The 26,845-nt window shown below is 37.3% G+C and overlaps 1 protein-coding gene across 12 annotated transcripts in view; it reads left to right on the forward strand.

Moving 5' to 3' along the window:
* The window catches only part of RYR2 (ryanodine receptor 2), a 567,150-nt gene that overhangs the window by 467,459 nt on the left and 72,846 nt on the right, over window positions 1–26,845 (forward strand). For 8 of the 12 annotated variants that reach the window (XM_074316777.1, XM_074316766.1, XM_074316767.1 and 5 more), the window contains 10 exons: window positions 210–297; window positions 1,724–1,816; window positions 6,587–6,757; window positions 7,839–7,898; window positions 10,547–10,681; window positions 13,508–13,542; window positions 14,287–14,400; window positions 17,064–17,160; window positions 18,748–18,851; window positions 20,371–20,422. In XM_074316777.1, the coding sequence (XP_074172878.1) occupies window positions 210–297; window positions 1,724–1,816; window positions 6,587–6,757; window positions 7,839–7,898; window positions 10,547–10,681; window positions 13,508–13,542; window positions 14,287–14,400; window positions 17,064–17,160; window positions 18,748–18,851; window positions 20,371–20,422 (949 nt within the window). The remainder of the gene's footprint in view (window positions 1–209; window positions 298–1,723; window positions 1,817–6,586; window positions 6,758–7,838; window positions 7,899–10,546; window positions 10,682–13,507; window positions 13,543–14,286; window positions 14,401–17,063; window positions 17,161–18,747; window positions 18,852–20,370; window positions 20,423–26,845) is intronic. The other 4 variants (XM_074316769.1, XM_074316774.1, XM_074316775.1 and 1 more) reach the window with 1 other exon arrangement.

Here is a 26,845-nt window from a genome sequence, read left to right on the forward strand (position 1 = left end):
TTAAGTACAATCAGAAATCCCATTCTGCCTTTCACAGGGAAAGTTAGCAGTCTGACAGTTACGATGTTTAAATGGTTCTAAGTGTTACAGCAGTAGACAAGCCTTTGGAGCTGCCCTTGGTTTCAGATTTAACTTTGGGAGGGTGATTTTTTTGTTTTTTTCTAATTATGTTGTAACTGAGAAACCACTTTATTTATTTTGTTATTCAGGGCAAAGTGGCTCAAAGAGCCTAACCCAGAAGCGGAGGACCTTTTCCGTATGGTGGCTGAAGTATTTATCTATTGGTCAAAATCCCATGTGAGTAGAAAAATATGGGCAGTGCCTAGTGTTTGGAATATGTTAAAGGGTTTCAAAACTTGAGCCGATTTTCCAACCCCTTGGTAAATACCTACACAAGTGTTTCTCAAACTTGTCTACTAGCTATCACTTAACTGATGAGGAGAGAGAATAGCTTCCCCTGGGGAGGTGAAAACAATCTAAAACTTCTTTTGAGTTTTGTAATTGATCTTCAAAAAATCACAGGGTTTTTTTAATTGCTGTCCATACACACATTTTCTGTTTGCTCTAAATCTTAGGGGAATACGGACATGGAGACCTGCCATTCTCATGTTTCAGCCTTCCCTTTCTGTTGGCGTTTTGGTCTCGCACCCCCACTCTCCATCTTTGGTTCCAGGAGTACGCCAGCCTCAGTTTGAGAACTGCTGACATAGTCTTGCATTTTCAGTCATAGCACACACTTGTTTTACTTCTGCAAATTTTTTCTGTCATCATCACACTTTTGTTTCTATAGGAATTTAGTTTTACTCACGTGTTAGAATACATTAAGCTCCTGCTGGGAATCCTGTTGATAGAATTTATAAAGTGCATTTTCACTATTTTGTATGTTGCAAGTAGAACTATCTAGTTTTAAATCTAAAAATGATATTAATACTAAGAATTTTATAGTACCCTATAATTTTCAGTAATTAGCAGAATATGGGTGAATGAGGATTTATTATTGTTCCAAATTATTTCAAAAGCTTAGAATTTTTGTATCAATTTTAATTTGATGGTACTTTGTCAATGGGAGATTCTGAGAAAGTAAAAATGAACACTTCAGCCTCAGTTTCATCCTCTGAAATGTCTTCCTAGTTTATTTCATCAGATTGTTATACAAATCAAATTATTTTGGAAATGTAATATATTTTAAAAATAAAATTTTCAAACTTAATATTTAAGATGCAAATATTATTTGCTGCCTGCCCTGAGGAGTCTGTTAAACTTAATACCAAAATGTATATAAAAACATACATTAAAAATACCATCACACAGAAATAATATGTAAAATAGTAGCTTTTTTTAACACGTGGATTTATATCTTCACATTGACATTCATTTTCTGTGATGTCACAGAAATTCTTTCAGCTTGTTTATGTTCCTGTAGATAAAAGCCAGTGATTTTCTTTCCTTGGTAACTCACCAGCCAAATCAGGCTGGATATTCATTCTGCCCTTGATAGATGTGTGTCTTTGTTACTTAAATTTATATCCAGTTCCCAGAATGGTTGCTCCTAGTCCGGCACCCTCATTGGATATTCAACAACTACTTGTTCCCTTTGTTGATAAGTCGTACATATCAAATTAATGCTTATCTTTGTAGAAACCATTGGGTCCTGTGCAACCTCTAATCACATGGACGTCTTATCTATGTGGTTTTAACTGAAATTTTCTTTGCAACTTCTCAGAATTTCAAAAGAGAAGAGCAGAACTTCGTCGTTCAGAACGAAATCAATAACATGTCTTTCCTCATCTCTGACACCAAGTCAAAGATGTCAAAGGTATTTCTCTAGTGTTTCACTGTTCTAGAAAATGTCTGAATACAATTTGCATTGGTTGATTTTTAAAAATATGTCTTTGAAGGTTTGTACCTAAAATTTGATAGATATGGTAATGTTTACTGACCACACACACACACACACACACACACACACACACAGTGTTGAGGGTAACCAGGATTTGATTTATTCACGTATGTATGACAAGCAGGCACAGAGATGACTGCCACAAAGGAAGAAGTTTGAAGATGTTTTAACTCACAGTTCCCTAGATACAGAAGGCGCGGCATATAGTGGGGCGTGTGGGGAAGCCCCAGGGTCTGTCAGGAGGCGGTGTGAGGGGGATAAGTGGGCGTGACCTTTTACTGTGGCTTCTGTGGTAAGGAGCAGGTGGGGCTGGGTAAGCAGATTCAGGTTTGGCTGGTTTAATAACTCCAGGGCTCTGGGGCATAGGAAGTGTCTGTAGTTATCTAATACCTGGCCCTGGGTGATTAGGGCAGGTGGATTGAGGTCCAGGTAAAAGGTGATTGGGGAATATGGACTCTGTGTTGGTTGGTTTGTATATGGAAGGTGTACTTGCAAGCAGGTAATTTCCTGTCTCTAGAAATTGACTAGCCCTGTGGGAGGGCCAGTCAAGTGTCAACAAGACCCCAAGATGTCAAAGCATCAGAATAAAAAGAAATGCTTAATACAAACATTCACAAAATATTCATATAATTCATCAATATTATGTACAGTAACCCCTTATATGTGGGGATATATTACAAGACCCCCAGGAATATTCATGAAGACCTAAAACTGCAGATAGTACCAAACCCTAAATATACTGTTTTTTCCTATATATAGTTTCCTATCATAAAGTTTAATTTATATATTAGGCCTAGTAAGAGATTAACACCAAAACAAATAATAAAATTGAAAGATTATAACAATATGCCATAATAAAAGTTATGTGAATGTGGTCTCCTTATCTCTCAAAGTATCTTTTGAATTGTTTATTTGTGGAATTTTCCATTTAACAATTTGGACCATAGTTAACCATGAGTAACTGACACCACACAAAGTGAAACTGCAGATAAGGGGGACCATTGTATTCCTCAAGAATAAATATATGAGCATTTATGTGCATCAGACATATAGACCTCTGAATAATTAGCTGCACTGTTTACGAACCAGATGGATGAATTCTTGCTTCTCCTGTAGGAGATGGGAAGTATGCCCCTAGATTTGTTTTCTGTGTCACACCTGTAGGGGGAGGCAGGAACATCCTTTCAAAACACTTTAAAACACCTTTTGAATTCCTACGAAATTATAAAATGAATATATTACATGAACAATACAGAAAGTGTGCTATCAAATGGCCTAAGATGCACAATAGAGTGACACCCCGGCTGAGGAAATCAGTCCCTACCGACCAATTAAGTTACAGGGAAGGAGCTGCTGCGGGAGCGGCACCTGCTCCACTGTGACTCGGCTTTGTTGCTGACTCCCAGGACAGCACAATAGCACCCCTCAGTCCCCCTCATCTTACTTCGGGTTTGAAATGCCACGGAGTCGACATGTTCTCCATGAACCGGAAGCTAATGCTTGCTGAAGCTTTGCACACCTAGAACAATTGTCTGACAACTACAGGGTCTTACTTCATGTGACCTGTGCTCCTGAAACCCACACAAAGGAGGGGACCTTTTCTCTCCTCGGGGCTGACACTCGCCTGAAGAGGGAGAACAGGCTCCTTCAAGGATGCTTTACCGAGAGGACACATTTCACGATGGTTTGAACTGAAAACTGTTAGTGAATCTCTCTGCTTAGACAGCATGTTGTCACTTCAGGCCAGTGGTAACAAAGCCATGGAGAGGGTATGTAAGAGGCCAGTGTGTCCTTTGGGAGGATGATAGTGATTCCAGGATATCACCAAACTCAAAACAATGCCAGGACTTCAGAACAAGGTCTGTGTGTCCTCTGCAGGATTGTCTGCCGTCTTCCCACCATTCTAGTTCAGTGATGCCTAACGCATAGCTCGAAGCACTGCCCTCCCTGTAAATTAGGCTGAGGCACCTGTAAGCATCAGCTAATAGTAACATTTACTCCTATGCACGGGAAAAAAGGAAAGGAATGGACAGGAGCCTCTCAGTTTTAATGTTTTCCCCTCAAAATTTCCTCAAACCTTATAGTCTTTTTACCATATGAATGCTAACTCTGCGAGAGAAGACATAGCAAATAACAGTAATATTCTATAGTAATAGTATAATAGCAGTAGTATGACAGTAACATTGATGAAAAGTTTTGAAATTACTGATTATGCTTTGCTTCCTTATTTTTATTATTGTTTTTTTTTGTTTTTGTTTTTGCCTGCATATGTGCTTGAAGTTTTATGTCACATACGTGTGATGAACTTTTTTCCTAGAAATGTTTCTAGTTCAAACAATGGAGTCAACTACATTAGTGCATTAGATTGTTTCACTAAAGGAATCATGATGTCCACGTTTCAGCATTTGGACAGATCTGAGAATCACTGTGCTGGTTGCAGCAGCATCTTAACTGCAGTTTTTGCAGAGTCACTGAGGTGCTCTGAGATCACAGGAGGCATGGAGGGCACCAAAGTGGGATGTAGCTACACTGCTCAGGGCTAGTGTCAGAATGGACCACAGGAGGGTGGCCCTGGGTCTCACATCTGAAGTGAACAGCAAGATGTTCCCCATACAAAGCTGAGAACAGAGAGATGCAGAGCCTCAGGGACCCCTGTGACAAGACCTGAGCCGTCTGCCTGAGGTGTTACTGCAGCAGAGACACCCATGCCCCAGACTCCTGAATTAGGCTGACTTAAGAGACAGGTCAGTTCATTCTCCTGTCCCCTTAAACATGCCTACATATTGACCATGTTATTGCATTTTCATATCTGATTTGGATGTTAGGGAATATTGAAAATGAAGTATCATGCAAATTCGATTCACAAATTATTGAGCAGCTCCTACGGGCAAGGCTGTTCTGCATATACAAAAAGGAACAAAACAGGTACCAAGCAAGCAAACGAAAACCAACCAATAAGATGATCATGAGCATATTTGATTACTTGTAGATTTAGTTTCTCCATACTAGCAGTGGACTACACCATCAATGTTCAAAGATTCATGAACTTCCCTTGTCTGTTTACAGATTTCCTGGGGCATAGAAAGCAAGATTATTGTTTGCGCATCAGGAGGAATTAATCATTGTTCTCAAAATTGAGCAATCTATGGTTGCCGTTAGTGTTGATTTAAATTATTTTCATTATAAGGTCACTTAAATATTTATAAATATCAAACTAGGTATAAACCTCTTTTGTTTATATAACTATAAACTGAAAGAATAAGTTAAAGAAAACTCCAGCCCCAATAAAATTTAGACTTTATTGTATTGGGTAATAGTGTTTTGCTATAACTGCATTGCCATGACTGGATAGAAATGAGTTTGTATGCTTTGTATCAATTTGTTTAAGTTTGGGGATGGTAGTTCTGTGTTTGGGTAATCATGTTTATCACTGTGGTTACCTTTCCTTTTATAGCAAGGAGCTCGTTCAAAACCCACTGATTTATTATTTTATGGGTTAATCAATTTAATAGTACAAATTATTATTCACCATGCTTTTTCTACCAAACTTACTGAAAATAATCTCTTACAAATTGGTACAGATAAAAGTGGGATCCATTCAATAAGTATATCTCTTTGGAAAGTGAATATGATTCTTATTGCTATGGTTCAAATATGGTAGGTTTTATATAATGTGTCAATATATACTATATATTTATTGATATATTGTAATATATCACTAACACAATATAATATATATAAGTATAATTACTATATAATGACTCAATTGTTTCACTATGGTATTCCAAGATCATGTTGTCATAGATTGTGCCTTCTTTTGGGGAAAACAGTTCATTTGTATATTAGACTGTCTTCTGTTTTGTTTTGTTTTTCTCCTCAGCAGCACCAAATTATTACACTATGTCAGTATCATGAAAATATCATTAATGTTTGATATATTGCTACAAAGAAATTGAGCATGCACAGAGAAGTGGATATGGGACAATTATTTTAATTTTGACTTTAGAAAGTACCCTCTTAATAGAAAGAAGAATACTCACTACTCAGTGAAAATTACACTCTGGCATTTGTGATGAGCCTGTAGCTAGCGTATAATCATCAACAAAAGCACAAGTCGCATGGCAGTCCTCAGTTGTCAGCAGATCATCCAGAGATAATCCCAGATATGTACATAACACCGATTAGCATATTATGTGTGTTTCCCCTAGATTAGGATTAAGGCCCTCAGGACACAAGCTGGCAGACTACATAAAAGACAATGTATTTTAATAGTTTTGTATATATCGTGTGTGGATGTGCATTGCAAAGCAGGGATTTGTCAAAACAAAAACCATCTATTCTTATTTTTTTCTCTCTTAAACATTGGAAATTATAAAACATATACTATCAGTAATTACCATGGAGTTTTCATATATTCATATGCTTCTCAAGAATTGCCATGTGCATTTTCCTTCTGAAATTGTATAGCAATGCACACCAGTGAATTGTACTGACTTGGGAATCTTGAGAGTAGGGCTGAAAATCAGCAAAGCCATGAAGAAGGAAATAGGAAAAATATTCTCAGGAGGATTTTCAAAAACATGGACCAGCAGAGAATGAGGAAGACAAATCCATAATCAAGTTAGAAAAGGTTCCCAGATCTGGGAGAAAGGCAGCACAGCACGCAACCCTTCCCATGTCCCGTAGGCAGCCGTGTCCGATCAGGAGCGGAAGAAAATGAAGCGGAAAGGAGACCGCTACTCCATGCAGACCTCACTGATCGTGGCGGCCCTGAAGCGACTGCTGCCCATTGGGTTGAATATCTGTGCCCCGGGAGACCAGGAGCTCATCGCTCTGGCCAAAAACCGTTTTAGTCTGGTAAGTGCCCTGTCCACACCTGGATGACGATCCCTCTGCCTGCAACCTCCCAGGTGTTTGCACACCTTTTTTACCTGCTCAGTGTCAATATTTCAGTGGCATTAAATGTTTTATTAAGTGGTTTTCTGCACCGGCCCTAGGAGTCAGATACAAACACTGCCCTTTTTCTTGGGGGGGGGGGGAGAGTGCTGTTTTTATTTCTAAATTATGTTAATCACCTTCCCGGCACATTCAGGAATCACATGGAAAAGCTACAGACAAATCGCAGGTAGTGAAAAAACAATGGATTTCACATGAACTCCTATAAAAAATTCGTGATTAGAGGTATATTCAGATTTATAAAGGATGATTTTTCAACATTAAAAGCATAAAGTGTTGTGCTGACTGTGGTTAGATGCGGTGTTGACTTTTAAATCTGCAGCTCTTCTTTGCGAGCGTCAAGATTTAAGTTCTCTCGATTTCTTCACAGCTTCCGTTGGTCATCTTCATGGCTACGCAGCTGATGATGCAGTTTTTAGAAAGTGGATATTGGGATTCCTATTTAAATTTATGTAAATCAGAGGCCATGCTCTTTCCCCTCTGGATATCCCGAAGCGCCCTTCTGTATTTCCAGAGTTTGACACCCTAAAATGAGCAAATTGAGTGGAGACTGTGCAGAGTTCTGTTGGCATTTGTCTAATATTTGATTCTCAGGCTGTTCTTGTCATTACTGAGAAGTGCTATGTAAGTGCTAAAATTACTTTGTGGAGGTTTGTGGGAGTGCTGGTGACTTATTTCTAGTTGAACTCAAGGCAACATGCTCTGGCACCCTTTTTATGAACTGGAAACTTGGTTCCGTTGAGTCTTAATGCACTTACTTTGTGGTGTTAAAGTAGGTAGTTGTCTTGTTTTTAAGTCACAGCAGTATCAAGAAATTATCTGAAAGAGGTCCCCCAAATTTGTAGCATGTATTTAAATCCTATAAAGATACTTGTTCAGAAACGTACTTTTTTGAAACAGGTTTGGATTGCATTATTTCTATTGACTTGTAACAGGTGATGCTTTATAACATGTCTTTTACGTAACATTGATTTCTTGACAGAAAGACACTGAGGAAGAAGTACGAGATATAATCCGCAGTAATATTCATTTACAAGGCAAGGTAAGCCAAATGTACTCCAAAGCACATTTAGTACCAATACAGTAGTTAATCTCTCTTCAGAATAGTACTCCAAGTGTTACTGTAGCAATTAAGACAGTGAAAATATATTATTTTAATCAGTCATTGTCCTACTTGCAAATCCTTTGAATTAAAGACTCACAATTGCAAATGATGTGGTTTTAAAGTCGATCATCAGAGATTGTCAAACTCTGAAAATACATGTCACCAGTTGAAGTAACATGGACATTTCCTTCATGCTCGTATAAGGAGGACTTTTGGGACATCGAGACAGGTGTCTATAAGAATGTAATTATTACATTGGTTTGTACACCTGAAACTAATAATAATAAAAAAAGAATTTGAAATTCTACATCTATTGCTCAGGAATTAGATATGTATACTGTATTTAAGAGTCAGTACATACAAGGTATTAAGAATTGCTTTAATAGGAATAATTGAATTTACCTAGAAAAGCAAGTATACATTTAGAAGAAAACATAAATAGAAACCAAGATAACACCCACTTTTTAAAAGTGGCTTAAAAAATTGCTAGAAGTAGTTTTTGTTAGTCCAGTAAGTAGACTGTTAACTTGGAAATTGTTTCATGCTAGGGAATAAATTATTCATTTGTTTATAGAACCTGTTATGTAATGTAGGAAGTCTAGCAGTTTATCGTTTTGACTCCGCCTACTTGCTTCTATCCTGGTGTTCCGTCTGAGGAACTTTTTTTTTTTTTTTAATTATGAAGAGGTCCAAAAGTCAAGAAGTAGAGATTGCAGTATAATCTATGCCTTTTTGGGTATTGAACTGCTTCTTCCCAAAGACCCAAACCCCATTCTTTTTCTTTTAACACTTCAGAATTAATATGACAAAGGTAAAACTTGCCTTTACAATATTCACAGCACACAAATATTTATTTAGAGCAAATTTGATGTGTACTTTGATATGTGCTCATATACTTAGTAGATTAATTCCTATTAGGTAGAGCATGATCTCTTTCCAAATAGCAAGAAGATTTTGAGCATTTTGAAAAATGCACATAAATCCTCCAGCTGAACCATGCATGGTGTTTGAGGACATCATGTTTCCGGAAAGGTCCTCAGGGTCCCCAGGGGAATCGAGGCCACACGTGGGAATCATGATCTAGGACCAGCACTGCTGAAGAGACAGGAAAAGTCCGTGCCTCTTGAGAAGGGGTTCCTGTCATTTTTAGGGAATGGTCCAATGAAAAAGGTTACCTTTGGATGACCAGAAGGAAATCCCTCCGTTATATTCTAGAGGTTACTTGTAGAAATACTTTGGACATTTTGTATAGAAATACTTTGGACATTTTGTGCTGTGTATTGAGCAGTTGGGAAGAAAGGAGAGCAGGAAAGGAAACACATTTGTAATTAATATTTCACTTCCAAATGAACGAGGTAACAAAGTGGTAATGAATACGTACTCTTTTTGACATTTTGTTCTATGGTTTCTTATGTTGGGGGTTAGGCACACATATGAAGACAAGTAGACTTGCAGAAAACAAAGTCTTTTGTTTCTAGCTTCATCTTGAATATATTGTCTTGAAACTATAGAAATGGAAATTCTGGAGATAGGGAGAGTAATGTTATATTAAAGAGAATAAAGATTGTACTTATTTTGCCAAATATAAGTTAGTACGTACATTAAAATTTAGAAGTGCCAAACTCAGTGTTCAGATGAAAAAAGTATATGGAGAAAAAGCACTTTTTGTTTTATCAAAGGACAAATTGCTGTCTATAAGTCATTCAGGTTATAAAGCGCTGTCTCTGTGTCTCTAGATAAAAGTTATTTTTGACATTTCAGACTACACTTTCTCAGGCTAGGAGTTGTGAATATTTAGATGTTGTCCGTTTACTTCTGCTTCATTGCACTCAGTCTCCCATTTTTCATGGAGATTTTAAATGAGAGAAAGATAGGGATTGCTTTGCCCGTTTCTAATGGCTGTCTATTTTATTTATGTGAAGCAACGTGCTCTATCCCCTGTAAAGATGCTTATATTTGTCAGTTTCTATGATTTATACTAACTTTTCTTGAAAAATAGAGAATTCAGCTATATCTTTCACACAGGAAATTTGATACTATTAAAAATAAAGTGTAGACTCCTTTATTATAAGAATATGATTTTATAGCACTCCACTGATTTATATTAATTGATATTTTTGTTTCAGTGAAACTAGGCTGTATTGTAGAGTCTCTGTGTTTACAGATAAACGTGATCCTACATCACTGCCTATGAAATTAAATCCGTACGTCTTTCAGGGTTTGACTGTCAGAGAACAAAGATAAAAGATTCTTTGCCTCTTTCCCTGACTAGCCCCAATTCATCCTTAAATCCTGTTGAAACCTCACTTGTTTAGGGAAATCTTTTCAACCACCAACAGGTATAAGTCTCCTGGTACCTTTTTTTTTCAGTAGCTCACATCACTGTTGTAAATGTGTGTTTACTATTTGTCTTCCCACTAGATGATAAATCTCATGAGTACAAGGTCTTTCTCTGTCTTGATCTCTGCATGTTTTAATTCTGTGCTGTGCTCAGTACATAACTGTCCATCTACCCTTCGGAAGTAGGTCTTCCCCTCTTTGCATCGTATACTTAGGTTTTCTGAACTTTTTCCTTTGCTCTGCAGTTGGAGGATCCTGCCATTAGATGGCAAATGGCTCTTTACAAAGACTTACCCAACAGGACTGAAGATAGTTCCGACCCTGAGAAGACGGTGGAAAGAGTATTGGATATAGCAAATGTGCTTTTCCATCTTGAACAGGTTAGATTTTGTGCTGATTCAATCATATCTGCTTTAACTGTGGAAACAACATTTTAAAAAGAGGATGTGTGTTAATTCATCAACTATAGGCCAAAAATATGTATTTGCTCAGCATAGTCATTATAAAAATATATATGACTAAGGAGTGTTTAGTATCTAATAAACACAATTTCCTAGCTTATAATTTTTGCAGCAATATATAAATAATGTATTTTGAGAGATCAAGGCCTTTGTTTTATTGTCTTTTTCAAAGTATTTCTAAAAGTGTAATTAGGATTATATACTTAATTTTAAATCATTATAACAAAAATTTCAGGAGTTACACCTGATTTTAAATGTTTTATGCTTGTATCATTTTTAATATTGCTACTCATAACAACATGTCTTTCACTGGTTTAATTCTTGAAATTTTTTGTCACTCGCTTAATCTTTCCTTTTGTTAAAATATTTTTAAGCTAATTTTCTCCAAGAGCAGCAATAAATTTCATTTAGAGAAGAATAATGCATTGATATTAAAACCATGTGAGAATAGTGTTTTTATATAATTTTTCAACTCTATCCTATTTTAAACTATAGATCTCACTGTGTGTTTGATTTTCTTATTCCTTACTTTTGCTCAAGAAATCCCAAACCAGTGATATTTGAGACAATCAGTCAGTGGGTTATATTTTAGTATAAGGGATCTTCTGGTTTAGTTAGTATATCTGTAACACAGAGACATAGTCTGTATTTCTCATGAGGTCCATTCAGCAAACTGTCACAGAGTGAGAGATTCAGTGAGCCACAGCGTGAGCCAACAAGCCATCTGTCACTAGGCCTTCATGACAGCGCCCACCTGACATGTCATTTTACTGAACATAAGATAGTAAAATGCCCTGTGTCATCTCAGGAACTTTGTCACCTAAAGGTTCTTCAAAATGTATTACCATAGCAATAATAGACATCTTTCTTTGATTCCTGTTTTGTATTATCTGGTGATCTTCCATTCCTGCCCTGGCCAGTTAAATAACACCAATGTCATACAATTTATCACTATACTTGATGAGGTAAAAGTAGGATACTCTGATACCATATGGCTCTCAACATTACATAGCACCATAATATTAGTAACATAATGTAATGTAATATAGGGAACTCAACATTTCCCTATTTCCATAATTTCCATAATATTTTCATGAAAAAAAATACAAATTATTATCAATTAGAAAATGACAGGATTTGAGGTATTTAAGTGATACATAAATTTTAAGTGATACATAGCATAGAGTCATAGAGTTATGTTTCCAGACCTATATACATGTTTAAGAAGATTATTCAATGTTCATTAAGTGGCTACTGGAGGACTATTTCTGGCAAAATTACCATAATTTTTCATTCGTCTTGGCTTTCATGCACATATCTGGATCTGCTTGGATGAATTTGAAATACATTAATTGAAGCTTATTGAAATCTGATTGTGTTCTACAATATCTATTTATTATATATTCATGAATTTATCGTAACCATAATGAACGATGTCACTTGTGAAGCAGGGGATTCATTTCCCTAAAGAGCCCGTTCATTCATGAACATTTTTGGAGCACACTTCCGCATGGCAGGTTTGCACTCAGCAGGCCCCAGGACTGAATAATAGGGCCCATTGACTCAAATTGCCCAGGCTCCAGTACAGGATGTGGATACATAAATAGATAAATATGTAATGAAATCGCTGTGCGGGGATATGAAATGTGAAGAGAGGATAAAAGGACGCAAGCGGAATCTAATTGTCAAGTAGAGAATCCCCGTGCAAATCTTAGAAGAAGTGGTCATTATTTAGGAAAAAGTAAGGGAGTCGGATATTACTTAAGACAAAATGTTCTTCAAATATTAAGGATATGAACAAAAAGAAATCGATTATCAAAGAATAGAGAAGAGTGGAATATATTTGTGAGTAGAATTCATGCCTTTAATACCTCTACTCAAATGTTAACTTGTAACTGAGTTGTAGGTCAATTTGCAAAGAATATTTTCACTAGCTAAACTCAATGCCAAAACAGTGGGTATACAGGAAATACTTAATTTATCTCAAATATCAGCGACCTTTGCGAATGTATAGTTTGTATTGTATATCTGGTAATTTTTCTCACGAGAGTAAGCTGTCTCTTTGGAATTTCCTAATATTCCAAATCTCTATCCAAGCTAACACGTCTAGGCATTCAGACAGTTATAAGACACACATTGGTGTTCACCTTTGGATTGCAGATCTTACTCGATTTATAGGAAACACACTATTTAAGGTCTTCCCTTGTGTAATAAAATTCTCCACCAAATGGTAAGCTTCATGATGGCAGGGACCTTTCCTACCATGTTCACCACTGTGTATTTTCAATGCCTGGGCATTTAATTATGTTTGCCAACTGTCACCCATGTTGATCAGAGTGCCATTTAAACTACCATAAAAACTACCATTTCCAGTCTTGGATCTAAAAATGGAACTTTACATTGAAATGTGTTGGGTCTAGCCGAACAGTACTATCCTTGATTCTGTTTTCACCACAGTGCTAAATCTCCACAATGTTTTATTTTGCTTAACACAGTCATTGAGAAGAAAACCGAAATGGGTAATTTTCCAAACATATTTATTGATCCTGTGGAGGGAAGAGGGTCACAGACAAGCACTTTCAAATTACACAAGTTGCTATGTTAAAATTTCTAAACCACTGTCGTCCAAACATTCTTAATGTTTTCTTCAGGCATTAGTACATTCATATTTTGACCCTTTACTGCAAAGGATAGTAAATTTATTTTTTATTTTTTTAGCTAATGTAACATTTTTATTTCTTCCAGAGATCTACATGTATGCGCTGGAAATATTACAGTAGGGGAAGTACAGTATTCAATTGCCTAGAGATTACTAATTAATGTAGAATTACATGTTGGGACTTTTTTTCTCTAATACTTATAATTAATCTGTTTTTCCTCTTGGAGTTCTAAACACCATTAGCTAAATAAATAGTTTGCTTGCATCATTTACTGCATCTTTTAAATTCTCATTTGTCCCTATCTAACAAAATAGTTATATATGTTAACATTTTTGCAAAATTAAATCGTGTTACTCACTCCTAATAATGTGTTCATGAAGCCTGGTCATCTTCTTTCCATCCTGTTATATTAAGAAACAGCAGAATTTTCATTAGAATTATCTTTAATTACCTCTATGCATGTTTATTGCTGTAACTCTGATAATCAAATAAGTTAAAATGGATACATAAATAAAAACAGGTTAATTTTTTGCCTAGGCAGAAAAATAACCAAATTCTGAGAAAGGTGCAAAATGATTTTTTGTAGAATGGCTTTATATTTCTTTGATTTTAGAGATGACATAGCTTCTAAAGTACACACTATGGGAAATACTGTATTTTTACTAAGAAAAAATAGGTAACATTTAAAACTATTTCAAATTTAGCATTGGGTAACTCTTAGGATGTGGTCTCTTCTTTAATTCTAAGGTAGCTTTGGAATTTTAATTTCAAAAATGTTTACCTGTAAGGCGTAGTTCTTTAGTACTGTAGTTTTGAGGCTAGTTTGGGGTTTCCGTATTTATTTCTTTGTGTCGTCCTACCACAGGTGGAGCACCCTCAGAGATCTAAAAAGGCCGTGTGGCACAAGCTGCTCTCTAAGCAGAGGAAAAGGGCTGTGGTAGCCTGCTTCCGGATGGCTCCTTTATATAACTTGCCAAGGTCAGAATTTTTACAAATTTTTATGGTAAAATTATTTTTTCCCTAATAAGTGACAGGAGTCTGGCATCTACCTAATGTGAGTACGATAATCCAAGAGAAGGATAGAAGAGATGTAGTGGCTCTTCCGTGTAATACTTTGTTTTACTTTGGTGGATCTTCTCAGAGAACTGTGGTCTATAATGTAATTGTTACATGACTTAACTATGAGGAAGGTCGGCCCACAGATGTGAGGCAGGTAGATTACTTAGGAACTCATGCTTTGGAGTCACACTGCCTTGGCTGGAGCCCTGGCGTCGCAGCTTCTGGCTGTATGACATTCGTCAAGTTCCTCACCTGACTTCGTTCTAGTTTTCTCTCTGTTCCATGATTAGATTTGCATCACAGAGTTGTTCAAATTATTTAAGGGGTCGAGATCTGCAGAGTGCTTAGAATTGTGCTTGTCACCACCGTAAATTGTAATTGTATCTGTTTCTGTGATGGTTAGCCTTTGGGAAAAGAGCTGATACGCAACTAACTCATGGGAATGAAGTGAATACAATTGACAGTTCCACCAACCTTCTGTCTGAAATAGAGTAGGCATGTTTGTTCACAGAGAAGTAACCTGTGCATTCAGGTTACTCGGTGGCCCAGGGAGCCATTTCAGCCTTCTTGCTGTTCTAAGAAACTGTTCTTTCCTTCTCTGAGCTTTATGTAAGTGATGCCATCCCAATGGCTGGTGAACAGGACTCAGTTACAGCAGCTTCCTGTAGTGTCAGGCCACTTGTCTGTCTGAGTCAGACTTTGCGATCCTTTAGAGTTATGTTCAAGTTTTTGTCCTTTGCTCCTAGAATGCTGATGTCACTAAGTGTTTGAATGAATGAATGACATGAGGCAGGGAATACAAAAACAAAACAGCAAAACGTCTCACCTTTCCTTTTCAACAAGACCGCTGGCTTCTTGGCCATCTCGTCGCACTGAGTCCGAACCGTACTAATTTCCTCCTTAAACTGTGTGATCCTTCTAAATTCTCTGACTCAATTTAGTCAAATGGAACATTAACCTCGAGTTCAGACTCTTACACTGCTTTTCTGGTTACTCCTACACGGTTGTTCTCTGAGTCTCATGACATTTCCTTTGAACTATTTTGCATCGCCACGCTTCCCTTCACGGCCATGACCTCACTTCTTATAGCCTTGTATTAGGTCGATCGCTGCGGATTCTGAGCTGGTTTCTACCATGTCTCAATCGGGTGGTCCACTCACTCTTATATGCCATTTTCCAAATTGTATCCCTTATTCTAGTGGTTCTCAAACCTGGTGCTTTCAGGAAATACACTTAAATACACACGAGAAATAGCCAACCCTCAACCTGTTGGATGAGGATTTCTGGGAGGGCCTGGCATGTGTATTGTTTGAACACCACACAGGCGATTCTGATGTACCAGTGAGGCTGACCCTTTCCTCATCATGCCTGTCTCATGTACAAGAGTTTATGGTGGCTTCTAGCAGTTCCAGCTGCATTGTCACTTCCTCGCCCCAGTTTTCAAGGCCCTTCATAAACCTGACTATTTGTCTCATGACTCCTTAGCCTGCTTTTGGTGGCGTTAAGCTCAGCGTCCCCTCCTGCAAAAGTACTGTCTCATTTTAGCACTTCTGGTATTTTCTTATGATTCCCTTATTTTATTTTTTCTTATATATTTTCTTTCATTTTTTCTTATATTGGCATCTTACCCACATCTCTCATCAGCTTCAAGAGGAGTTTACTGGTCTTCTGGTCTTCATTTGTCTTCTTTGATTTCATAGGCAACCATGTACCATCGGTATTACAGTCTGTTTTGTAATCCTCGGGGCCAGTGTCTGTGTTAACTCAAACACTGAATAAGTGTCATAAAGTGTTACACTGTTTATCCAGAGTCATTTTGTCCTAATAGCTACCCTCTTTCCCCGAAAATAAGACCTAGCCGGACAATCAATCAGCTCTAATGCATTATTTAGAGCAAAAATTAATATAAGACCTAGTATTATATTATATTATATTACACCCGGTCTTATATTATAGTAAAATAAGACTGGGTCTTATATAAATTTTTGCTCCAAAAGACGCGTTAGAATTGATTGTCTGGCTAGATCTTATTTTCAGGGAAACACAGTACCTTGAATGAGCATCTAGTTGGTGTGCTTTATATTCTTTATCTCAGTTTAAGTCTCACAAGATTGAAGAGTATATAAGGTTACCCTAGTTTTATAAACAGGAAAAACGAAAGTTGGCAAAGTTAGATAATGTGACCAGTGTCACGAAGCTTAGGATTTAAGCTGGCTGATTTGTAGCTCAGCCAGGATTTATGTCCAAGTCAGAGGGTGGTCTGAGAAACCTTGTTCTCTCCTCTACGATGCCTGCCTCTCCAATCGAGTAGGAGGTTTAGTGGGATGGCCAGTTAGTTCAGTTGGTTAGAGGGTGGTGCGGCTAACACCAAAGTTGCCGGTTCGATCCCTGCATGGGCCACTGTGAGCTGCGCCCTCCTTAAAAATAAATAAATAAATAAATAAATAAAAATAAAAAGGTAGGAGGTTTATTTATATTTCAGTTTTTAGCTCAAAGAAATCCAGTGATAAAGCACTACTGTATACCTTTTTAATTTATTTTAAAACACCGACACTGTGTTTGAATTTGTGCTTATCTTTTAGGCATCGGGCCGTCAATCTCTTTCTTCAGGGATATGAAAAGTCCTGGATTGAAACAGAAGAACATTACTTTGAAGATAAACTGATAGAAGATTTAGCAGTATGTTTTTAACGGGGCTTATAAGTTGAAAGCGAATTTGGGTTTGGTGGCATAACGGTGTGAGCGGTTACCATGTCACATTAAAGAGAAAATGTCACTGCAGTATGTTGGTCTCAGGGACTCTGTTCTCCATTGTTACTGCATCCAGCGTTTAGGGCAGGATTCGCTCTTCTTATTTCAAAGAGATCTCTTCAACATCAAACAATTCAGAATTGAAGAAGAATTATACAAGTTTCTTATTAACTAACCTTTGACTGTTATTCTTTTAAATTCATCTTCAAAGCACCTTTACACACCTCAGAGCCAGGATAGAACTATAAAAGCTGAACCATAAAGAAGTTACGCACCAAAAATAAGTTGAAGGTTAACAAAAGCAAATGAAAAGTAGCTGGTTTTTAAACATATGCAGAGCAGAGAACATTGACTGGACACAAGTCACACAGATGTAGTAGACAGCAAGGAACATTTTCGTTAGCCGCACTGAGGAGGCAACCAGGAGCGTAATCATAGTCGTTTATTGGCCGCAGGATGGTTTAAAAGTCTGACAAAAGCCATCTTCTCCGGGAGATGTGCAAGCATCCCATTCCACAGGATTTTGTGGACTAGTTAGAGGCTTCATGAGTCCCAATTTAAAGACCTCTTGTCTAAAAGTTAATTTTTTTTAACTCATAAATTATCAGGGAATAAAATGGAAGAAAAACTAATTCAGTTCATGAAAGTTTCATCCTGATCCCCTCAAGATACTTTAAATGAATTCAATTTGTCTTTGTAACCAAAGCAACCTGTAGACTACAGGATGTATTGTCGAAATTTAACCAGGTCCTGCGACATGGAACCTTAAAGCCAGGAGAGAACATTTATGTACAGAGCTAAAAAAAAAAAAAAAAAAATGAATAAGTCAGTGAAGATATAAAATTCATTGTCGTTCAACAAAAAGTCAAGATTGATTAATTGCACAATCAGTAAAAATGCTTAATAATTTTCCTCATAGTGAGGAAAGTACAAACTTATTTTTTAAGTCTTAAAATTAACTGAAAATGAAAAAAAAAGTGCAAATTGTTCAAGCATTAACCCACTTAGCATTCTTTGACTATCATTGTGTAGGCTAAGAAAATGTTTCATTGCTAATCAGTTTGAACTGCTGTGTGAACTAAATTTTTATGCTTGGAGTGTTTTAGCATTTTATTGCAAATCTGTGTCAATTGAGCCTTCTCTAAAGCTGAAATCTATGTTGCAAATACACTTTCAGTTAGTTGCAAATCTGCTTATAAAAATAGCATTCAGAATTGTTAAATGATTTAAGACATTCTTGCCCAAAAGTGTTTTTAGTGCAATGAATAAATACCTTTTTTAAAGCTGCATAGCTTTGCATTGGTAATGTAACACAGACAGACAGACATGCTCACACACACACACACACACACACACACACACACACAAACACATACACACTCACACACTCACACACTGTCACACTGCAGAGAAGGGTTTTCCTTTTATTTGTTGTTCCTAGCCCTCATATTGCTCCGAGATTTGAGTGACCTTGTCATGGAATTGTGAAATTTTATAAATGAAACTGTTTTGTAGAAACCTGGAGCAGAACCTACAGAGGAAGATGAAGGCATGAAGAGAGTGGATCCTCTGCACCAGCTGATTCTTCTGTTTAGTCGAACGGCCTTAACGGAGAAATGGTATGGTTGGAAGGGCCATGTCAGACATAGGGAGGACAAATACAGGAACCCATGTCTGAGGGTCTGTGTGTCACGTGTTCATGTTTCAGGTTCATCTTGTTCCTGTTAGGAGAGAGAGAGTCATTCAGCGATAGGACTAGTCTGGCACACAACTAGGGACCAACATTCATTCAGTTTCAAGCTTTAATATCTCCTCTAGTTTTTCATAACTTTGTAATTAGCTGATTGACTTGATTCTGAATCTTCTTATAAAAGGATTTTTTCTCTTTATCACACACAGCCTTTATAAATTAAAGAAAAGGAAATTCCAGTACCCCCAAATGTATGGACCCACAATTTACCTAAAATGTCCTGAGTACATTGTATTGCCATTGTGCAGTGGTGGGTCTTAGGAAACCTTTAGGATATGGGTAAGCCATCATCTCAGTGGGAAGTTTCTTTGAGGTCTATTTTAAGTGCATTCTCCATGTTTCTTGGCTCCTGCAGTCTTTTTCATAGGACTTCACCAAAGCCACAAAGGGCAAACCTCTATGGAGTTAATAAGGAAATGTACTGGGGCTGGGTAATCAAAATGTGCTCTGCTTCTGCTCCCTGCAGGGGGCGCTGCATAGACGGGCTCCTAGACAGATGCTGCGGAGTTTATACAACCATTATCCCCTTTCCTGTCACTGAAAGAGAGCTGCTTTGCTGGAGGCCTCAGTCTCATTCTCTGTAGAAGCTGGGAGAGGATTTAATTATCAGTCTTTACCCACAAGTCTTCTCAGAGTCCTGAAAGGTCGTTTGGCCTCTATGCATGCCGCAATAATGTGCATTTCTCCCTCTTAGCCTACGAGATCCATCCTTCTCTCACCATTTCTCTCTCTCTGATTATTCCCTAACTAACAAAATCATCTCATCCCTAAGCATAGAACAACTCTCTGTCTGGCATTGGCAGGTAATGAGGTATTTCTCACAAGTGAATTTTTCTGATGGCTGAAGTTTAAAACTGCTAAAATAACTTGGCAAAAATTAGCTATTTTTGATGAAGACTTTTTTTCATGAATTAATGGTTTCCGTACCAGTAAAGGATAATGAACATATTTAAACTTTTCTTATATTTTAAAAATCATTATGATGATTTTACAGCATAATTTGGGGAGTCTTTCCATCAAATGTCAAATATCACTTCTGCTGTCAAAAGCCCCTACCTCATTTAAATTTGCTTGTTTCAACTTTTGTAGTTTCAAGAAAATTAAAGTTATTGCCTTTGTGTGTAAATCAATAGACCATTTATTTTTTGAGACTTAGAACGAACCACTTCTGGAAGGTAAGGTGGGGCAGCTGTTTAGGAGGTCTGATATCTTTACTTTGTGACTCTATAATATTTTGAGTGGTTACTTTGCCTAATTTTTGTGTTAATTTCACTTAAAAAGGGTGTAATGGTTAAAAAGTAAAGGTTATTTTATACAGCGATGGTAATTTTGCATATGACTAGCTTTCTGCTTAAAATGATGTTTTGTATTTTTCTTGTTTTCCTTAGCAAACTAGAAGAAGATTATTTATACATGGCCTATGCAGATATTATGGCAAAGGTAAATAAACATCAGTCTTAATGTTTAATTTTAATAAAAGAAATTCATTTCCATCTGACAAAGAATATCTATATTTCTGGATTAAAATAAAACACTGTTACACCTTAGAAACCTAAGCTTTCCACTTGTTAGCTTTAATCTTTCTTCTAACTTCCTTGACAAGCAATCATTGTTTCCTCCTTGAACATTTTATTTAAGGGGAGCTCACTAACTTTCCAAACAGCCATTCATTCGACACATATTCCCTGGGCATCAAGGTATTGGAGATAGCATGGTGAACAAGGAAGAAAGACTCACACCCTCTCCTTGGAGTTAATTATCTGATGGAGAACCACAGTTTAAACAGATGTTATAAAACACTCTCACAGCTGGAGGCTGAATGAGGGGATGAGTCTAAAAGAGGAGCGGCTGTATCTCTCAGGCTTCTGAGCTGGGCAGCTGGGTAGATGACTGCCATGTGTTAAGATGGGGAGCTCCAGAATAATGGCAGGCCTGGTGTGAGGACGAAAGATAGCAAATTACATTTTGGACATGTCAATGAAAGAAGTGTGTGAGACAGCTAAGTGGAGATGCCACAAATATGATAAGATGTTTATGTCTGACATTCAGTATCTCTGGGAGGCTAATAAATATAGACCTGGGCTCCATCAGATTCCAAGGTCATTGCAGCCATAGACGTGGGTGGTCTTATCCAGGCAGAAAGAACAGCCTGAGAAGAGAAGAAGGCCTAGGACCAAGCCTCTTCGGATATGGATGGTTAAAAGATGGGGAGAAGAAGCCCATTAAAAAAAAAAAAAAGGGAATCTTAGTGAGCACTGATAGGCTCTATTTGGAGTAAGTGTATGGTCAACAAAGGAGAGGTTCTGAGGGGTTGCGCAGGTGAGGTCTGATTATGTGTTCATCACATGACTGTGGTCAGAACAGTTCAGAGGATGGTGGAGAGGGGCCGTTGGTGCCAGTGCCATGTTGTGGGGAAGTAAGTCATGTGTCAGGAGACGTGGCAGAGACATGACTGAGAAGATTGAGAAGGAGGAGGAAGAAGATGATGAATATCCTGACGGAATTGGGAGGTTGAAGGGGGGTTATTTTGTTCATTTGCTATTTCTTTACTTTTTTCAAGAGAGAGATTTGAAGCTGCTTCTCTCCTGGTGGGAAGGATGCAGTAGAATGGGCAGGGGACTAACTCATGGAGCGAGGCCTTGCATTGGTGGGAGTGGGGAAACAGGACAGGTTACAGAGCGCAAGGCGAATGTCCTGGTTTTCCAGCATTATTTTAAACTGTAACCTGCAGTAAGAAATACATTTTACCAGCATATTTATAGAAACATAAAAATAGGTGCTTTGAAAAAAGATTTTCATGGAATCATACCGTCCTATGAGCAGTATAGTCTGATATTTTCTATTTAACTTTAAAAAACGTGTGAGGTCATCGCTCACTAAATAGATTTCATGCCCAATTAATGGGTTGAAACCCATAGTTTAAAAGACCCTGGGTTAAAAGAGAAAAGAGGAAGGATGTTTCCTCCTTGTGGAAATAGGCATGGAGAATTGCCCCGGAACTAACGTGGGACGCAGCGCTGTAGAAAGCCTGGTTCAGGTGGTTGTCTGTGAAATCTGCAGTTCCAGTCTTCCCGGCTGTGTGACTTTTCTCTAGCAGCAATCAGAAACCAAATGCAAATTCAGAGATGGCAGGAAGTTACGTTCAAGGAGAGAACGATGTGTGCCAGACTGCTGTGGGTCAGAGGGGTGTTGTCTGTCACTAGGAGTGTGGCTGAGGCCCTGAGTCTGGGATTCTCACTAGAATAAATAAGGAAATAAGGAAAGAGGGAGCTGATATAAGGAAATGGTAAAGGAATCCTGGGCTGTCATCCTCGGCAGTTGAAGAAGCCACGAGTAGTGGAACGAAAGGCAGAAGCTCCTGGTTTGAGAATGGGGTGCTACTGATCGCTACACCTTTTCCGTGTGAGTGCAGCAGAATCTGTCTCCTCCTTTGTTTCACTGTGTCCTAAAGCTGAACCTGATCTCTTTGGACAGACGGTCAAATTTTTGATGAGACTCACTTTCTTTCGAAGTCTCCCCCTTCATAATTAAATAATCTTATTCCTTTTATTGTGAAATGTGTCCCAGGAATGCCAAGTTTTCGTCGCTCAGTTCATTCTATCTGCTGTGCTCTAATTTATCAAGATATGCCCCCCAGGAATTCATTGAACACAGTATGCTAGTTACGGGTCACCTGTGAGCCATATTGAGACTCTGGCCTTGCTTATTTTGCCTTAGGATCCTGTACATTTGCAGTAAATTGGAAGAATTCATTAATTTTTTGGCAGCCAGATCACATGTTTGTTTCCTTTTGAGATTGCCTGTCAGCCTAATGTCACTTAGGAGTTTTATCTCACATACGTATATTTTGACAGTTGGTGTACTTTTTAATTAAGTGTATGACTTCATTTCCCTAAGTAGTGTCAGTCCATTGCCCAAGGTCAAAATATTTTTAAAGTTCAGTTCCATCACCCAGTGTCAGGTACCTCTGTCTGTTTATATTGACCACAAAATTGACAAGTGTGCTTTCCCTATGTTTATCTTAGGTGATAGTTTTGATGATTAATATCACCAATATCAAGCTTCTTAGAATGCAGTTTCTGGACAGTCTTTCTTCATTTTGAAAATAAGTACCCAATAGTTCTGAACTTTCTCTGGCCTTCGTGAACTCACAGTTTACAAACAGTCATTTTGCATTTGCATATGCCTTGAGTCTTGAAACTTGAACTCACTTCAAGAGACTGTCTTCTACCTTCACCATTGCAGGACCTTTAGGAGGCATTATTTACATCTTAATTAGGCTTTTATTTACAGTCTTAATTTTTTTTAAGCATAGGAACACAGAATTAAGTTAATCATAGTTCTGAATTCATGATATACTCATCATTCGTCCATTACTGGCCTCATTTTATTTAGTTATTTTTAATAATGTAGGAATAAAACATTATTTTACATTACATTATATTGTGGGAAATACCCATAAACTCTCCACTCACAAGAAAAGCTAAGACCTTGACCATAACTTACATGTAATCTTACGGCCCCCCCATTAACTCATACCCTATCTCCCTCCACAAGGAAACCATCATCCTGAATCTTATGTTTAAGATACCCTTACTTTCCTTTTATAAAGTTTTTGTTTACTGTACTTATTTATTAATACGTATGTTACATGTTTACATATATTACATGTATAATTCTATATTTTTTATTTTAGTTTTTAACATTTCAAAGGGCAGTAGGCTCTATGTAATTTTCTGGTACTTACTTGTTTCACTTAATAGTTTTATAAGATTCATCCAGACTTTTGTGAATTACAAGTTATTAATTTTTGTCAATCAAATAGGTGTAAAATGGTATTTCATTGGGATCTTAATTTTCATTTCTCTTGGCTAGGTAATATTTATATTTAAAAATCACTCTCTTTGGTGGTTAGTCGGAAGCAAAAAGATAATGAACAGTTCTGTACTTCATCATCATTATTATAATTATTACTGATTATTACAGCATCGGCTCTGAATTGTGTGTGCACTGTTCCTTGTTCTCTTGCTTTGACTCTATCTTTCAAAATCATTTTAAATCTTAGTATTTTTCAAGCCACACTTTGTTCTAAACCTTAAGTTAATATTCTTTTTTTTCCCCTGCCTATCTTTCAAGCCCCCTCTTCCATCATGTATGCCTCCTCTTTTACAAATCTTAGCTCAGAATTTCCAGTGCATCCAGATTGGGTTGCTGTTGTCACTCCCTTTTGTCCTCATCATGGCCACTTATGCTTGGCTGTCAGGATGTCTCTTTACTACCCCTCATCCGTCCTGAACTGTCTAAGCTGTTTCATAATAATGGAATGGTTTTACCAATTTGAACAAGATAGCCATGTGGAAGAATCTAGAATGATACCATCATTAATTAACCACTCAATGTTGTTTTTATTCTTTTGAATTTCTGCGTAAGGAAAACTTTTCCTCTTCCTTCTCTTAATAACTTTTATCAAAAATTTTAAGATACACATCAAATTATGCTCATGGAGCCATTCTTTGTTGGTTAAAATTATAAAATGACAGAGTCACTTTCTTATGAAAGTTCCCTTGCCTCTTTCTTACCCATTAGCTCTTAGTCAGATTTTAAATCCACACTAAAATTTCTGTTTTTGCTTCTTCCATCTTCTGAGGAGTCACACATTCAGAAAGGCAACTTAAGAGTGTATGAAATGTGTTTATTTTGCAGAATGGAGTTTCCAGCAGATACCGGCCAGGTGAAGTTCTCCATCTCCTGCTTTACGTATTCTCACTGCCAATTCTGACCTTTGCTCTAGATACCTGAAGGGTCTGAAGTACTCTCTGTTGTAGTTTCTCTCATTTTTTCTTCTAAATTCTCTGTTCCATGCTTCTGCCTCTTCATGTATGATTTTATTCACTTTTTTTCCTTCCTGGCATGTGCTGTCACTCCTCGTTGCCTAGAATTTATCATTTCGGTCCAGAAAGCTAAATCCTGTGACCAGGATTTATAGAACTCCCTATTTACTTTGCATTACCATGTATATTACATGGATGCACTTTGCTATTAAAAATGTATTTCCTATGCCTATAAATCCTCTGTTCTGTCCAGTATCTTAAAAAGTTATTAGAGATCTGCTATAGTTTCTTGAGGGCCCCAGCACATCCTCATGCCAATCAGTAGAAGTTTCAAGTAGTTTATGGGTTTGATAAATTTTGTCAGATACATGTTTTTGCCACATAGATCAGGCTTAATGGATTTAAAACACACACACACACACACACACACACACACACACACACACAGTTTTTAACCTTATCAGAAGCAAATCTCGCTGAATTTCCTTAGGAAGACCTGTTTTTTTTAAGTTTAAAAATTTTATTTCAGCATAATTCTTTATAAACCATATTTGTCAGCTAGAGCTCTAAATTCCTTTATGCAAAAGCAAACATATGAATGTTATAGCTTAAAAGCATTTCGTTATAGCTCAAAATGACAATTTTTTTTCCTGAATATATTCATCTCAAACCTTGTTCCTCCCCAGTATTTCTGAAGGTAATGACATTTATATAGGAGATAATATATTTGAGAAAATGTAAAACTCTGTACCCTTAAGAGACATTTTATATTACTATTCTACTTTGCTTAAATAGTAAACACGCTGTTGCCTGATTAGACCACTATGTTTTCCAATCCCCATTACTAACATGACATTGGTTGTCTAAGGCGCAGATAGGCCCAATTCCTCTGTTCGACCTTAGATGTACAGTATTTAAGGAGGACCGCATATTTGCCTTCCAGATAGGTTGTACTAAAGTTCTCGTGGGTTCTTATTTTCAAAATGCTTGGCTAACTGATGACCTGCGAGCCAAGGTGACATTAGTGCACAGTGGGACATTTCCTGCACTCTGAATGAATAATTAACACCTTTGTTTTCCTGGTGAAACATACTGTGTAACACCTTTCCACATGGTGAAACTGTCACAGGTCTGTGTTCCCTTTATTTTCTCTTTTGCAAACCATGTTCACATTCTTATTATTCTACCTGGAAGGGGGTATGCCCAGTACATATTTGTTGAATGAACAAAAGAATGTGAGAAACCTTGTAAAATTTGTCACTGAGCGGTTGGAAGGATCATATTTGTACCTTCCCTCCCATCCCATCTTTATCTCCATACTCAAAGTACTGTGAATCACTGAATTAAAAGTGTTTTTTCCTGATTTGTAACATATTTAACCGCTTGCTTCTGTGTGCTTCACTGATACACCGAGTGCTCACGAACCATAAGAAATCCTTGGAAGGACTGGACCAATCCAACTGAAGAGCGATAGGTTCCTTCCTACCATAGTATTGGTTAATGATCAGCTTCCTGTGGTCATGTGATACTCCTAATTCTAAACCCCAATCATAATAGCAGTTGAGATTTATTAAAAGTGTATTATTTTTCAGACACTTGTTTCTAAATTACAAAGAACTTATATGTATTAATTCATGTGATCCTCTCAAGACTTGGGTATTCTTTTTTCTTCTTCCCATCTTACATATGAGGAAACAGGACCCAGAGAGGTGAAGGAACTTGCCCTCGCCGGAACAGCTAATGACTGGCAGCCGTAGGATTTGTACCAGGCACTGTGTGTCCTGAGGCCATGTTCCCAACCAGTGTGTTACTCAGGCTCCTAAAAGAGTTCCAGCTGTGGGAATCAGATGAAAAATACATGTGTGGATTAGCACTGCTCCTATCTCATTTCTGGGAAAAATAACTTAGAATAATAGAATAGTCAGTTTTACAATTTTTCTACGGAAGAGTAATATTAGTAGCAGTTATATTTTCACTTTTTTCCTTTGGACCAAATAAAAAATGAACTTAAAAAGGGAACACAAGATTCACT

The sequence above is a fragment of the Rhinolophus sinicus genome, linkage group LG12 (genome assembly GCF_036562045.2).
Source record: "Rhinolophus sinicus isolate RSC01 linkage group LG12, ASM3656204v1, whole genome shotgun sequence".
NCBI classification, from domain to species: Eukaryota; Metazoa; Chordata; class Mammalia; order Chiroptera; family Rhinolophidae; genus Rhinolophus; species Rhinolophus sinicus.